Below are 17,272 nucleotides of genomic sequence, written 5' to 3'. Positions count from 1 at the left end.
TACGGGGTGGCAGTACACGCCGTACTCATAGTCTCTTTGTGGGACTACAGATGTGACTATTCACACTGTATCCCTCCGGAAAAACCTGAAAAGAAACGAAGCACATCGAGGTAGATATGGGTCTAATCAAAGACCCGTGTCCACCTCCTACTGACACTAAGCTAAACTGAGGAACTTCCTGCCGGTCGGTGGGGTGTATACGGCGGAGGAGGGGCTAACCTTTTTTTGTGCATAGTGTCAGCCTCCTAGTGGCAGCAGCATACACCCATGGTCTCTGTGTCCCCCAATAAGGCAAACGAGAAATGATCTTTTAGCTCCCAATTTTTATTTTCACAAGGGTAACAGGAGAAATTGGACCCTAAGAGTTGTTGTCCAATTTGTCCTGAGTACGCTGGTACCCCACATGTGGGGGGGGGGGACCACTGTTTGGGCACACGGTGGGGCTCGGAAGGGAAGTAGTAACGTTCTGGAATGCAGACTTTGATGGAATGGTCTGCGGGCGTCATATTGCATTTACAGAGCCCCTGATGTGCCTAAACAGTGGAAACCCCCAATTCGAATTCCAACCCTAACCCCAACACACCCCTAACTCTAGCCCTAACCCTAGCCCTAACCCTAGCCTGCCTACCTGCTTTTTTTTTCTTTACTTTTTTTTTTATTTTTGTGTTTTTTATTTTTTGTATTTTTGACTCATAGTAACGCCACTTCTCCTCTGATCTCACACTGGCAGATGATCAGAGGAGAAGCAGCGTTACTATGTGACAAGATCGCTGCCCGGCACATAGTAACGCCACTTCTCCTCTGATCTCACACTGACAGATGAGCAGAGGTGAAGCAGCGTTACTGTGTGACAAGATCGCTGCCTGACACAGCTGTGCCAGGCAGCGATCAGCTGTGCCAGGCAGCGATCTAGTCACACTGTAACGCTGCTTCACCTCTGCTCATCTGTCAGCATGAGCTCAGAGGAGAAGTCGCGTTATAATGAGGGAGATCGCCGGGAAACAACAGCTTTCCCAGCGAGCTCTCTCATTGGCTGCTGTGACGCGACGTCATCAGGACCTGAACCAATCAGGTCTCGATGACGTCGGGGGTCCCAGCATGCATTGTGCACCGGGATCCCCGCGTTACAAGGTATGAGGGGGTCCCGGGGGGCACAAAACCGCCGACAGTAGATAAACGTCGGCGCTGCACAAAGCCCAGCAAGCGCCAACGTTTATCTACTGTGGGCGGTCGCGAAGAGGTTAAAGGGATCCCCGGTATGGAAGTCAGGGCAAATCCACTCTGTGCTTTGGTACTGACCCCAGGCTCTCTTAAAGGGATCCCCAGTATGGAAGTTAGGGAAATTCCACTCAGCGTTCTGGTTTTGACCCCAGGCTCTCTTAAAGGGATCTCCTGTATGGAATTTAGGGCAAATCCCTCAGTGCTCTGATTCTGACCCCAGGATTCTATTAAAGGGATCATTGGTAAGCAAGTCAGGGCAAATCCACTCAGAGCTCTGGTTCTGATCCCAGTCTCTCTTAAAGGGATCATTGGTATGAAAGTGAAGGCAAATCCACTCTGTACTCTGATTCTGACCCCAGGCCCCTCTTAAAGAGATTCCCGGTATGGAAGTGACGGCAAGTCCACTCTGTGCTTTGGTACTGACCCCAGGCCTCTCTTAAAGGGATCTCCGGTATGGAAGTTAGGGTATATCCCTCAGCGGCTCTGACGGGATGATGTGGGATATTAGTGGTAGTAGTCCGGTGGCTCTGGCTGATGGGATGATGTGGGATATTAGGAGTAGTAATCCGGTGGCTCTGATGGGATGATGTGGGATATTAGGGGTAGTAGTCCGGTAGCTTTGGCTGACGGAATGATGTGGGATATTATAGTGAATGTGGCTATGTGGAGTGGGTGGGGCTCTATACTCAGCGTTACATATATATTATATATAATCATTATAATTTGTTATAACTAACTGTAGTTAGTTACTATGCCCGGGCAACGCCGGGCTCTTCAGCTAGTATATAAATAAAATTCTTAGTGGTTATTAATAATCTTCAAGTCAATGGGGTTTTTGCTGAACTGTGATGGCTACAAGTCTCTGGACCCTAACAAATGAATTTGTTACTCAAGTTGTAATTTTTTAAAATACATTTTGGACTTTGCTGATAAAACTTAGATCGGAGATGTCTGAAAAACACGGCCTATGCACAGGATACCATGGACAGACTGGTCACGGCTCTCCCAACCCAAACTCAACAGCGTTATACTGTATACGCCTATGAGGATGCTGAGTTTGGGAAAAGAGACTTGTGGCCAGTTGTACATCAGTTCCATACATAGATCGCGTTTCACCCATGTCTGAATTCAGCCTTAGACTGTAATGACATGTTCAACTCTTCAGTATAGTGCTTTAACCCATTTACGACCTATAACATACCTATATTATTATTTATATATATCATATGTCGCCTCCCTCCCTTTGATGTGGACTCCGGTGCTGAGCCCGCATCTTTCCCTGCAAATGACAGCTGATTTGAACAGCTGACATGTGCCTCTAACAGCCGTGGGTGGAAGCGTGATCCAACTGCGGCTGTTAACATGTTAAATGCAGCTCTCAACCTCTGACAACAGCATCTAAGGCTGGTTTCACACTTGCATTCAGGGTGGCTGCGCATGGCTGCCTACTTCTTCCCTGAAGCTCCACCTACTTCTGTATACATCCTGTGTATCCCTGCATACCTATCTTTAACCTTGGGTATGCAGGGACATGCGTTGCATGTGGATGCGTCCGCATGCAGCGATTTGACATGTGTGGCGACCGCACGGAAACACAAAATTTTACGTTATCGTGCGGTCGCCGCACACAGCAAATCGCCGAATGGGGACGCATTAGCATACGCCGCATGTCCCTGCGTACCCAATGTTAAAGATAGGTACGCAGGGAAATGCAGGACGCATACAGAAGTAGGTGGAGCGTAGGCGGAGCTTCACGGAGGAAGAAAGGAGGAAGTAGGCAGTCATCCAGAACGCAAGTGTGAAACTAGCCTTACATGAGAGCGTCAAAAACTTTTCCCATTGGAGACTGTCACATAATCATGTTGTCGGTGATGGGTTGGCATGACATCTGGTGGGTTTGAAGGAGACTCCCCTGTGCTTTTCATTGAAGTTTTGCTAGGAGCGCAGCGTCAAGAATCCTAAGTAGACTATTGAAGCACGTGAACAGTAAAGTTTTAAAAAGTAAAATTAAAAAAATTCTTTTAAAAAATATAAAAAAGATAAAATCACCCCCCTTTTGCCACATTAAAAAAAAAAAAAAAAAAAGAAGATAAATACATATATTTGGTATCGCCGCTTTCAGAAACGCCCGATCTATCAAACTACAAAAACAAACAATCCTATACATTTTTGGTATCTGCAAACTCGTAAAGACCTGGAGAATCACAAAGTCAGGTCATTTTTAGCATTTATTGAAAGTGGTTAAATCAATGCGGTCATTCAAAAGTACAAACTGACCAGCAAAAAACAAGCCCTCACATGGTCATATTGACAGAAAACTAAAAAAAAAAAAAGTTATGGCTCTGGGAAGAAGGGAAGCAAAGAAACGAAAACGCAAAAATGGAAAATCCCAAGGTGGTGAGGGGGTTAAAGACTAATACTAATTGAAATTTGTATACACTTTAGGGAAAGAAAAAAAAACTAGTGCCACAAAGTGCATCAGTTCTGTGCAAACCCCAATCATCTTTCCTTTTTCAGTTTATGTTAGAAAGTGAAAGATGTGATCTGATTGGCTGCCACAGACTACATCCACAGTTATTAAAATATTTCTTCATCCATTAGGGAGCTGCATACCATCAGTAGGATTCTCTTTCAATTGTTCTCCGAACTCCTGCATGGCTGAAGCACAGCTTGAGTGCAAAAGATCTCCCAATCTCTTCAGATCTGCCACCGATTTCTCCAGGAGTTCTGCATCTCGTGCGATGCACTCAAGCCTTTAACAGACATTCAAAAAAAAAAAAAAGGAGCTTAGTGTCATAGAAAGTGACAACTACTAATTTTTAAGAAGCCAGATGTAAAACATTTTAGAGGGGACTTGTACAGACAATAGACATTACAGCATAACAATAACCACATAGATCATAACAGATACCAAGAGGAATGAGGGCCCTGCTCAAAAGCTTACAATCTATGAAGAAAAAAAAGGTAGACACGAGAGGTGGGTGTAGATGTAGAAGTAAGCAATATACCTTTCAAGTGGAGTGGGAAACTTTTTATAGGCTTTTATAAACCTAACAGAAAAAAAATCAAGAATGTAAAATGGGAAATCATATTTTCAGATAGTTCACTCAGCGTAGTAAATAAAGGCTTGTCCTGATACCTCCTAATCTCTGCATCTGTAAAACCCTCCACTGTGTCCTTACGAACACTGCGAGGACGTCCTCTGCGTTTGGGTTTTCTGCCATCATCCGAGTCGTCAGAATCACTCTCGGAGCCAGAGGATCGCTGAGCTTTCTGCTTGGATTCCTGATCGGATTCGCTTTCATTTGCCTGGGCCTATAAAAAGCAATCAAAATATCTCTGTACCCCAACACAGTACCGATAAAACAAGCACACCATGCTAACATCAAGCCCTCACATTGCTACATTGACAAACCCATAAAAAACTGACTGTTTTCAGAATGTCGACATTAACCAATTTTTTTTTCTTTTCTCCTACTTCTGAATTTTATTTAACCACTCATCATTGTCAGGCTATTTTTTTACTGTATTATGAATGCTGGAAAAACAAAACTCAAAACTCCTGGTGGAATAATTATTTTTGTTACCATTTTAACCCACTTCAGTGAATTGTTTTCAGTGAATATTGTCATTCAAAACTCTCAGCCTATCCAGCAAATTACAAGCCCTCATGTCTAGGTCGACAAAGGAAAATAAAAAAAAGTTATGGCTCTAGGAAGAAAGCAAGGAGAAAACTAAAGCACATAAATGAAAAATCGCCTGGTTGTGAGAAGGTTAAGTACTTTATTCCAGATTCTACCTTTTTGTTTAAGCTTCGAATCCTAGGGAGCATGTAGATTTCTTCCAGCTCTTTTTGCCGGGCTTCCTCTTCTACTTTTTTCCTCTGCTCCTCAGGAATGATATTCTCCCAATCTATTTGCCCTTCATTTTGAGGCACCTGTTCTACTTCTTCCATGGTTGCAAAGTTAGCCACCTGAAACAGGACGCAGAACGACCTTATCTATTACAAGTTCTTATCACAATGGCCGTATATGCGTGGTTCTGACAGCAAAATCTACAGTAGACAATATTCCATCAGTCGATACTGGAGCTGCAGCTTACCTTGAACTGAGACAGCAGCTCATCGGTTGCACTAGAACTAGGCTCGTTCTCTCTGGTCTCTGCGAGACGTAAAATTTCATCAATATCCATTTCCTATTGGTGAATAAGAGAAAACAAGAGAAATCATAAAAACATAGATTAGATGACAGAAGATATACACTGGAGAGATTGCAAATATCTAGTCGTTGACAATAGATCCAGTGCTGTATAGTAAAAATTAAGTTTGTACATCTCGTCTTTACTTCACATTTGATAAATGCGCTGGGAGGAGTCATCGCACATAGAACAAACCCATGTGTCCCCACACACCCAACGTTATTCAGCATACACTGGGCTGCCATACTTCAGCATTACAGATGAGCGAACCCGAACATTAAAGCATGGACACCGAACACGGACTTCACCAGGAGAGCGCTCAGCTGTGATTGGAGGTATAAAGCTTACCTCCAGTTACTGGTGTCAGCTGATAGGACTACTGATCCCATCATCCGACACAGGCAGTCGTTTATTATAGTGAGAGCAGGAGCGGTGGATGGGAGTATTCATAAGCCGCTGCTGCGATGTAAATAAATAATTTAAATGGCGTGGGTTCCCCTGTATTTTTGCTAACCAACCAGACAAAACTCATAGCTGGGGGCTGCAACCCTAAGCTGTCACCTTCAGCAAGGCTGGTTATGAATAATAGAGGGGTCCTCATGCCGTTTTTTTAATTATTTATATTAATAATTTAAAAAAAACAAAAAAAAAACGGCTTGGGGTCCCCCCTCATTTTTGACAACCAACCTTGCTAAAGCAGACAGCTGGGGGCTGGTATTCTCAGGCTGGTAAGGTGCCATGAATATTGCCCCCCCTCCCCAGCCTAAAAATAGTAGCCTGCAGCGGCCCAGAAAAGGCACATCTATTAGATGCGCCAATTCTGGCGCTTTGCTCGGCTCTTCCCACATGCCCTGTAGCGGTGTCAAGTGGGGTTGATGACACCTTTGTATTGTCAGGTGACATCAGGTCAATGGCTTAGTAATGGAGAGGCACCTATAAGACACCTATCCATTACTAATACAATAGTTGTATGGAAAATAAAGTCACAGCCAGAATAAAGTCCTTTTTCTTTTTTTAAATAAGACTAATCACAGTTTTCCATTTTTTATCTAAACGCTTAATTCTAATAGATGTACCTTTTCTGGGCAGCTGCAGGCTGCTATTTTTAGGCTGGGGGGGGGGGGCAATATCCATGGCCCCATACCAGCCTGAGAATACCAGCCCCCAGCAGTCTGCTTTAGCAAGGTTGGTTGTCAAAAATTGGGGGGACCCCATGCCGTTTGTTAAATTATTTATTTAAATAAGTGGGACCCCTCTATTCTTGATATTTAGCCTTGCTGAAGCTGACAGTTGAGGTTTGCAGCCCCCAGCTGTGAGTTTTTTCTAGCTGGTTAGCAAAAATACCCACAATGTTTTTTGTTTTTTTTTATTATTTATTTACAGCGCAGGAGCGGCTAATGAATACTCTCATCCGCCGCTCCTGCTCTCACTGTAATGAGTGGTAGCAGGTGTCGGATGATGGGATCAGTAGTCACATCAGCTGACACCAGTGACTGGAGGTAAACTTTACACCTCCGATCACAGCTGAGCGTGCTCCCGCTGTCTTTTGATAGTGTGGGAACCGTGCCTCTCTGACCGGTGGGGATGATTTCCCCACCGATCAGAAGCTGTGTTTGCCGCGCTGTCATTCACATAACAGCGCAGCAAACACTGGATGTTCGGTCCCACAATTCAAGTGAATGGGGTCCGGGTCCTGTTCTGGCACCCAAACTTTTTGTAACTGTTCGGCTGAACCCTGAACATCCAGGTGTCCGCCCATCTCTATTCTGCATACCTTTCTTTACTCTAAGCAATGTATATCACGAGTACAGTGGATATAAAAAGTTTACACAGTCCTGTTAAAAGGGTTTTTTTAGGGGGAGTCTATTAGCATTACACATCTAGAATTAGCAATCTTTCCACATTCTTCTTTGCAGTAACGCTCCAAATCTGTCAGATTGTTAGGGCATCTCCAGTATATGTCGCCCCCTTCAGACTTCCTACAAAATTTTAAATTGGATTCCGGTCTGGGCCATTCTAAACCTTTGATTTTCTTATGGAGAATCCATTCTTATGTTGATTTATAAGTATGTTTAAGGTCGTTATCGTGCTGAAAGGTGAACTTTCTCTTCCGCTTCAGCATTTTAGTGTAGGTCTGACAGTTTTGATGCAAAATGGTCTGACATTTGTACTGTTCATAATTCCCTTCAATTTTACTAAAGTCTCAGATCCAGCAGTCGAAAAAGCATAATGCTGCCTCCACCATGCTTCACTGTGCGTATGATGCTCTTTTGGTTGATATGCAATGTTGGCTCTGTACCAAACATATCTTTTGGAATTATGGCCAAAAAAAAAAAAAATCTATCTTGGTCTCATCAGATTATAAGTCGTTTTCCCACATGCTTTTGACAGACTTGATGAAGGTTTTGCAAAACATAGCCGTGCTTCAATGTTTTTCTTTGTAAGAAAAGCCTACTGCCATACCACCATACCCCAAAGATAAGACATATGAAGAATATGGGAGATTTTCATCACATGCAGTATACAACCAGGACTTCCTAGAAATTGGTGCAGCTCCTTAAATGTTGTCTATGGTCTCTTGGCACTCTCCCTGACCAATTTTCTTCTTGCATTTTCATCAATTTTTGAGGGACTTCTGACTGCAAGTAATGTCATGTTGTGTCAAATTAATGTCATGTTGTGTCAAATTTTAACTCCCTTCTTCACAGTGTTCTATACTATATCTAATGCCTTGGAAATTTAACTGTACTCTTCTCCTGACTAATAACTTTCAATAATGAGATCCCTTTGTGTTGTAAGCTGTTTACAGACCACGGCTTTTGCAGTAAAATGCAAACTAAGAAAATGTCTGGAAAATCCTAACAGAAGCTAAACTTTATATGGGATTAATCAGAATCACTGTAAACAGTGGTAGTTGTGGACTGACTATTATGTAACAGTATAAGTGTGTTTGGTCAATTCGGCACACATCCAAATTCTCAATTCTAAGAGGGTGTGCACATGTATTCCCCTGACGAAGCTGCAGGTTAGCAGCGACACGCGTTGGGTTCTGTGGGCAGTGTGAGTATGCTTAGGTAATTTTCATGTGATCCAGCAATTGCCTTCCCTCATCTATGGACTTGCATGGTAATCATTTGGATTGTTTACATACCTACAAGTGACTATTAGACTGATCGGACTTCATTGCTGCAAATTGTCCATATGTTTATACTAAACATTTTATGCATATTATATGGTGATAGAGGGCATTGCTGTGAATGCATTTTTTTGAAACATTCATTTATATAAAACATTTCTTCCTTTGTATACTGCACTGCATGTGTTCTCCACCTGCCCACTTTTGTTTCATTTGTGGTTTTTAATTGTTTTTATTGTACACTTGGATCTCTCTGGCTATTGTATGTCAATAAAAGCCTTTTTTCACATGGACATTCTGCTGTTGCGTGCATGTTATCTCGTGTCTCTTTTCTCCCTTTTTTCATTTGATGCACTTGGCACAGTGTTGCACCCAGTTATCATATTCATGTCATATTTTCCGTGGTGCCCACCTATATACATATATATCACATGTATTCAACCACATTAATTCAGTTTTGCTATTTTTATCCTTAAAAAGATTTTAGATTGTTTTCCAATGGTTTTGCAAACATGGGTGACATTAGAGGTGGAAAAAGTTCTGAAATATTCTACTTGGTATGTTTTTTTTTTTTTTTAAAGAGAAAAACCTGGCATTTTTACAAGGGTGCATAGACTTTTTATATCCACTGTATATGTAAAGAGTACCAATCACCTGTCTGGAGCTGCACTTTTTAGACCAGTGGGCAGACCCAGACTTGTTGTAATTTTTCAAAATGTAAGTTATTGTCAAAAGTGTTCAAAAGTAACCCTAATGCCCCCCCCCCCTCAAAGGGTCTGACTTTGTAGCAAAAGTCGGGTTCCCACAACTGGGTAGTGGGATTCCGAGTGCAGAATAGGATTACACAATTCTCCAAGGCCATTTTCACAGTGAAAGAGCAAGACTGCGCTCTTTACGCTATTAACTTCTGACGCATACTTTTCTAAGATGTCACTGAACGATAACTGCTCTAATACTGTTACCGTTGGACGTTCGTGGCAGCGCTGGGTTAGAGAAAAGTGTGAGATCTCACTCTTTCAAAGCAAAGGGGGTTGCACAATATTCTGGATTCCCTCTTTGCAAGCCAAGATCCCACGACTCAGAAGTTCGGGCCTGCCTTTTGCTTGAGTTACGTCTATTTCTGGGCACTTTTCACAGAAGATTATATTTAGAAGAGTCACCAGTCTCACTGTGTAGAAAGGGCGTCCCCAAACTGGTGATGGTTTTTACAATCTAACTGCCATTGTACGAGAATACAGATACGCATAAAGTAAACTGCTGGTCTTGACGAGTTTGGAGAATATACATCCATGCGTATGACTAGCTTTAACATGGCAATTAAAAAAGTCTGATTTTCCACAATAAGTCCCAATTCATACTAGCACCAGCAAATAAAGTAGATACTATACTTTGTGGTAGTTTTATTACTTCGTGATATAGTCGATAAATTAGCACATATGAGAGTCTTCCACTTGTCGTTCGGGACCTCTGTCCATAGTGATGATATCTGCGCTATCCTGACTGGGCTTGTATAAGCATTACTATGAAAACACATCAGCCCATTTACATCGAACACAAACAGTAAGTGACGCTAACCTGGGGTTCTGATTCCTCTCCTTCTGGTTCCTTAAAGAGGTCTGCTGCTCCAAACTTAAGAATAGCAGCTAACTCCTCCTTGTTAAATGGGTTGGAGCTAGAACAAAGAACCACTGTCATTTCATGGCTAATACATAGATGGCTACCACACGCAGAAAGAACACAATGCCGACCAGATCTCACAAGGTTTGGGTGTACTTACTTTGAATTTCCAGAGTTATTTTCCAGTACAGTCCGACCCGTGGTGTCCATACGTTGGATTACAAGGTGGTCAAGAACCATCTTTTTTTTTGCTCTTTCTATGATTTCTTCTTCTACTGTTCCCTTTGTTACAAGGCGGTAAATATTCACCTGTACAGTAAGATATTTACATGCTGTTAGTGCCTTTAGGTAAAGCTAAGTGACATTAAAACATATCGAAAACCACTAGTGAAACACTGCACTTGTGTCATGATAAGAGAACTAGAACAGTACATGCATAATAGCCCTATAATGGGCACAGAAATAAAGTCAGCAAACGTTGCAGTCCTCAAGCAGATGTCTCTTTTTCATGTATAAAACAAGTAGCCATTAAAGTCTATCGGGCATGTTCACACATCTGCATTCCGGGAATTAAATGGAAAACCGAGATATGTCCGTTTTCAATCCTACTCGTAGATCAAACTTATCTGTTCAAGTGAATTTTCCCATGAAAAAAAACGGCGTGTCATTCAAGTACTGGATTATTTTTACTATTTAATGCAGAGAACCATGGATTTGTTTTGCATCCAAAACACTAAAAAAGTACACACAGACCAAAAATGGATACAAATCCAATAAAGAAAACTAATGGAAAGTGGACCGTATTTCTCTTATACAAAAACCCCAGGTCTAAATTAGACCTTATTCTCTCTTAGCTGACCTAATACATATGGGATGGCTGCCAGTCCCACACGTCTCGCACACTGCACAAGCATGCTGTTTAGGGCTAGGTGTATAGGGACACTGGAACATACAGCAATCTATTGAGGATAGGCAGCTGTATACTGTTATATCATACTTGAGAAACACTATGATCCGTATATTCTGCAGGCAGTGTAAATTTCCCCAATCACTTACTGTGTACACAAGGAAAAATGGCTTATACCAGTCATTATTATTCATCCACAAACAATCTGATCATTGGGATCTACGATTAGAGGTTCTGAGTAGTGATAGGTGAGTGTGCTTGGATACGGTGTTATCTGACCACGCTCGTGTGCCAATAGAGTATCTACAGTATTTAATAACATGTTCAATTCGCCACGGTTGCACGTCTCACAGCTGTGTCACAGCTGCAACACATACAGGGATGGCCTAACAAACAGGCAATTCCTGTAGGTGTTGTGGCTGTCAAACATCTGCGAGACATGCAGCCACGGAGGCTCGAAAATAGTATTAGAGCACACTAAAGAATATATTATATATATATATATATATATATATATACCGTATATATAATCTTCTCCTTTACTATATAATTCTGACTGACTGCAAGTACAAGGTGTGATAGGTTCTCTTTCAAGGGGTTGCCCACTATTCTGACAACTCGGTCTCAATCAGCATGTTTGCCCCCAGTAAAATAATAACACTTTGTAATGTCACGGGAGCCTTTCAACCAATCAGCGTGGGCTTCTCTCTCCCTCTTTCAGAAGAATCACATACCAAAACAAAACCTAGACTGTGGCTGGCTGCCCACTTTCTCTTGAGTTTGATTCATGTGAAGGAGGGAAAGTGAAGCCAGCATTGATTGCATGCAGGACTGTTGTGACATAATATGTGACATGTCATGTGAGCCCCGGGGGAGCAACTGCAGACACAGCTGGAACGGTGTCGGCACCAGAGGAGAGTAGAAGTGTAGTTATTTTACTAGAGGCAAACATGTGGATTGAGAAGGGGTTGTCAGAGTAGTGGACAACGACTTTAAATTCGTGATACTGCCTGAATCATGTATAGATGTTTCCATGGTGTTGAAAGTCACACTGTGCGATGTGTTACCTTGTTATTATGGTTCTGACGTAGTTAGGGGCAAATTAATTTTTTTTTACTGTTGTTGTTCACATCAAGATATTGTCAGTATAACTAATCCACAATACTTTAGTACCTGAAGAAAATATGCCACCCATATTAACAGTGTTGATCTTTACGGCCTAGTTAGCGTCCCCTTGATTCAGACTTTGAGAACTACTAAGCCTTGTATCCAGTGATGAGCGAGTATACTCGTTGCTCGGATTTTCCGAGGCGACGAAAACTAAATCACCGAGCACGCCAAAATACTTGGAGGACACCCGAGCATGCTCAGGAAAACCCGAGCAACGAGTATACTCACTCATCACTACTTGTATCATCTCCGTATAGTCAGCTAACCAGTGACCTCTGCTGGACAATCATTCAGCACAGTATTAGAATATTCTTTCCCTAATTCTTTCCCAGAAGGTGGAAACAAATGGATCCCTATTTTATTAAGCTCATTAGCCTATATGTAATCTCAGTGCGTTAAAGGTTTTTTTTTTCCTTTTTCATTTTTATGATGTCAAGAAATTGCATGTTAACATGGCAGCTTTTGCAGAATCTGGCAGGTTGCTACCTGTTTCTTCTGACCAATCCTGTGTGCTCTGGCCTGGGCCTGCAAGTCATTTTGAGGATTCCAGTCGGAGTCGAAGATAACTACAGTGTCAGCAGAAGCCAAATTTATTCCAAGCCCACCAGCACGAGTAGACAGCAAAAAACAAAAATCCTATATATTAAAGAGAGACGCTGTTATTACATTGTGGGATTTTACTGTCACTTTACTACAGCACAAGACAGAAGATACCTGCCATGTTACAAGCACAGATCAGGGGTAACATAAAACACTCTCTAACCTCAGAGCCTTCGGCATTAAAGTGGTCCAGTGCCTGCTTACGAAGCTCTCCCTTTATGGAGCCATCCAGTCTCTGCAAATAAACAAAAATGTGATTCGGAGGATGACAGGAGCGCTGCAATGCCAGCGTATCATACTGAAGGATTAAAAATAACCTTGGTGCAGAGATAGACACCCTGTGACCACAGATCAGCTTACAGGCTGTTGGGCAACTAGCTCCTGACTCTACTCAGTCCGGCCGGTCTGACATTTAGGATTAGCGGGTGTCAGATTAAATCAGGATTCTGTGTATTATCTGCCAGAATTAAACTTTTCTTTTATTACCAGTTTGTTTCACTTATAGAAATCCATCCCTCTCCTGTAATCACATGTGGAAGGACAGACCAGCAGGTAGAATATTTTGTGTGGAACAAGCACCAGCTAGCCACTTATTTCCCACACCCCAACAGAATAAAACTGCCCTTAAAGAGGACTTTATACTGGATTTTTTACGTTTAATATGAGTACCTTCTCCAATTCGTGCTGCTCCACGGATTCTGGAACAGTTATTCTTTTTCTTCTGTGCCCCTCTGTTCCAAAGTTATGCCTCTAGTAATAAAGGTGCAAGTTTTCCTTTCAACCAACAGGGCGTGTACTGCAGAGATTCTCTGTGGGCGTGGCCATGTTCTGATTGGCCAGCATACGAGAGAAGGCAAACACTATCAGTGAAGTTTTATGATACACACCCAGTTGGTTGAAGGGAAACTTTGCACCTTTCTTACCAGGGAACATGATTTTGGAACGTTGGGGGCAAATATGAACTGCTCCAGGAACAGCACCAATAGCAGGAGGTACTTAATTTAAATGAAATGGGAAGATTATGGGAGAATTAAGCGTTTTTGTTTGTTACACACAAAAAAAACAATTTACATGGCAGTTAAAGGGCATTATGGTTACAGAAAAAAAGGGATTTTTTGTACAAAAAAAATTTGTACCATTTTCTAAATATTCTCACTGTACCTATTCCCCACGATTTGACAGATCTCTGCTTGCAATTATCAATGCCATAACATCTGCCAAAAATGACAGATGAGCTCCTGCTGTAACAGCCAAGATTAGAGAAATGATGGGCGTCACTGCTTGGAGTGGAACCTCAACGAGGGTCTCATGAAGTCCCCTACTGCCTGGTGCCACAACCATCGGTATTGGGCTGATTCTGCGTGTGAAGACCACCCACACTTTTATAGGAATTCTCAATACTGCCAGGTAAATGTTCTACTGGTTGTACAATAGACAAGTCTCACAAATGTCAAATGGGTTTACAACGGTTTTCCTTGTTGCTGTACCTGAAAAGGGTAGTGTTTAATGGTGAGGTATTCAGCCAGGATATCCAACATGCGCACCATCTGAGAGAAGATGAGCACTCGGTTACCTCTTTCACGCAGTCGAGTCAGCAGCTTGTCTAAAAGTATGAGTTTCCCACTGCTCCTGATCAAGGACTGTAAGAAAAAAAAGCTCAGCTTATTACCAGATATTCTCATTCAAATACACTTTTAGAAAACTTCATCACTAAAGATTATTGGTGCCTAACAGTGCATATGCTGGATTCTTGACTCTATGTTATAGACTTAAAGGGAATGCATTATCAAAATAAGACTTGATTTAAACCACATTTATAATTAAACATTTTTAGATTATGTGACAAAAAGTCAGTTTTCTCAGTCACTTCATTGGAGGACACAGGAAACCATGGGTGTATGCTGCTTCCACCAGGAGGCAGACACTATGAATTACACTTAAATTTGGCTCCTTCCCTGCAGGTTGCACCCACCTTCAGACACCAGAATAAACTAATTTACTGTAACTTAGTGCACATATGTAAAACTTTGGCCCGCGGGCCATATCTGGCCTACAGGGTGAGTATATTAGGCCTGCTATGCAGGGCTGACCCCTCGCCCCAACATTGCATTTTTAACTGTATTGGAATCCAGGATGGAGGGGGAGCGTCAGCCGACACTCCCTACACCATCATTCTCCCTCTGTGTCTGATGTCTCAGCGCAGCGGGCGTAATTACATCATTATAAGGTGTCCGCTATGCCGAGCAGTGAAGAGCTCACTGCCAAGACCGGACATGTATTTTTAAATTTATTTGGAATCATAGAATCATAGAATCGTAGAGTTGGAAGGGACCTCCTGGGCCATCTGGTCCAACCCCCTGCTCAAAGCAGGATTCGCTAAATCATCCCAGTCAGATGTCTGTCCAGCCTCTGTTTGAAGACTTCCATTATAGAATCATAGAATTGTAGAGTTGGAAGGGACCTCCTGGGCCTGGAAGGGAATACAACACAAGCTCTCAATATACTGTATGGAGCACTATGTGGGGGCATTATACTGTATGGAGGACTAACTGGGGCCATTACACTGTACGGAGCACTATGTGGGGTCCGTTATATTTTATGGAGGACTTTCTGTGGTTATTACAGTAGTGGAATCATACTGGAAGAGTCTTGAGGGGAAGAGTCTTGAGGAGATCATTTGCATATTCCCAGTGCCTTCTGGGATAAGTGAAGAGTCTCCGCGAGCTCAACGATCACTGGGTTTTGGCGGTTGCAGCTGAAAAGAGGAAATCGGAAAACCAGGGGAAGAGTCTTGAGGAGATCATTTGCATAGGCAACTATAGGCCGGTGAGTCTGACTTCTATACCAGGAAAGATCTTTGAACAAATTATTAAACAACATGTATGTCAATACCTGGATAAGAATGAAGTGATTAAACAGAGTCAGCATGGGTTTCTAACTAATAAGTCATGTCAGACTAACTTAATTTCCTTCTATGACGGTATCACTGATTGGGTGGATCAAGGAAATGCTGTAGATATAGTATATCTTGACTTCAGCAAAGCATTTGACAAAGTCTCTCATACAATCCTTATTGAAAAAATGACTAAGTATGGAATGGACAAGGCAACTGTTAGGTGGATTCATAACTGGCTTAGTGATCGGACCCAAAGAGTGGTCGTAAATGGCTGCACATCCAGTTGGAAGAATGTCTCAAGTGGGGTACCACAGGGCTCTGTCCTGGGCCCTGTATTGTTCAACATCTTTATCAACGATTTAGATGAAGGAATTGAGGGTAAACTGATTAAATTTGCTGATGACACAAAGCTAGGAGGGATAGCTAATACTAGAGAAGAGGGAGAGAGGATTCAAAAAGATTTAAATAAACTGGAGAAGTGGGCAGCAACTAACAGAATGGTTTTTAACAGGGAGAAATGCAAAGTACTACATCTGGGCAATAAAAATGAAAAAAGCATATATAGAATGGGAGGAATAGGGCTAAGTGACAGCACATGTGAAAAAGACTTGGGTATACTAATAGATCACAGACTGAATATGAGTCAACAGTGTGATGCAGCAGCAAAAAAGGCAAATGCAATTCTAGGATGTATTAACAGAAGCATACAGTCTAGATCACGTGAAGTCATTATTTCCCTCTACTCCTCTTTGGTCAGACCTCATCTGGAATATTGTGTCCAGTTTTGGGCACCACATTTTAAAAAAGACATCAACAAACTGGAGCAAGTTCAGAAAAGAGCGACCAGAATGGTGACCGGTCTGCAAACCCTGTCTTATGAGGAAAGGTTGCAGGATTTGGGAATGTTTAGTTTGCAAAAGAGAAGACTGAGAGGAGACTTAATAGCTGTCTACAAATATCTAAAGGGCTGTCACATTGTAGAAGGATCAACTTTATTCTCATTTGCACAAGGAAAGACTAGAAGCAATGGGATGAAACTGAATGGGAAGAGACACAGATTAGATATTAGAAAAAACTTTTTGACAGTTAGAGTGATCAATGAGTGGAACAGGCTGCCACGAGAAGTGGTGAGTTCTCCTTCAATGGAAGTCTTCAAACAGAGGCTGGACAGACATCTGACTGGGATGATTTAGCGAATCCTGCTTTGAGCAGGGGGTTGGACCAGATGGCCCAGGAGGTCCCTTCCAACTCTACGATTCTATGATTCTATGAGTGATGAAGTCACTATACTTTGGCAGGGAGTGAGTGGGGAATGAGGGAGCAGGATGTACCGAAGGGTCACCAGACCATGCATGTGGAGTGTACTGTGAAGGAATTCACTGTGGAGGTTATCGTACTGTGATTGGGAGGCAATTTTGTTGGCATGATACTTTATTATTCAAGGCTTTTTATCCTTTGCTATTGCATATTTAAATCAGGCCATATGCTTCTTAATGCTATAATACAACATATTATTTGAATATTTTAT

At 42.2% G+C, this 17,272-nt stretch overlaps 1 protein-coding gene across 4 annotated transcripts in view; it reads right to left on the bottom strand.

The window, feature by feature from the left end:
* CHD2 (chromodomain helicase DNA binding protein 2) overlaps positions 1-17,272 on the bottom strand; it is a 157,202-nt gene that overhangs the window by 49,949 nt on the left and 89,981 nt on the right. For all 4 annotated transcript variants that reach the window (XM_073568752.1, XM_073568749.1, XM_073568751.1 and 1 more), the window contains exons 19-28: positions 14,336-14,488; positions 13,012-13,083; positions 12,735-12,884; positions 10,332-10,480; positions 10,130-10,226; positions 5,323-5,415; positions 5,021-5,194; positions 4,361-4,536; positions 4,230-4,271; positions 3,835-3,974 (exon numbers count right to left, since the gene is read on the bottom strand). In XM_073568752.1, coding sequence (XP_073424853.1) covers positions 3,835-3,974; positions 4,230-4,271; positions 4,361-4,536; positions 5,021-5,194; positions 5,323-5,415; positions 10,130-10,226; positions 10,332-10,480; positions 12,735-12,884; positions 13,012-13,083; positions 14,336-14,488 — 1,246 coding nt within the window. The remainder of the gene's footprint in view (positions 1-3,834; positions 3,975-4,229; positions 4,272-4,360; positions 4,537-5,020; positions 5,195-5,322; positions 5,416-10,129; positions 10,227-10,331; positions 10,481-12,734; positions 12,885-13,011; positions 13,084-14,335; positions 14,489-17,272) is intronic.

Source organism: Dendrobates tinctorius, unplaced genomic scaffold (assembly GCF_039654945.1).
Source record: "Dendrobates tinctorius isolate UK_male_01 unplaced genomic scaffold, ASM3965494v1 ptg000022l, whole genome shotgun sequence".
Taxonomy (NCBI): Eukaryota; Metazoa; Chordata; class Amphibia; order Anura; family Dendrobatidae; genus Dendrobates; species Dendrobates tinctorius.
This window is presented reverse-complemented; position numbering and strand designations above follow the sequence as displayed.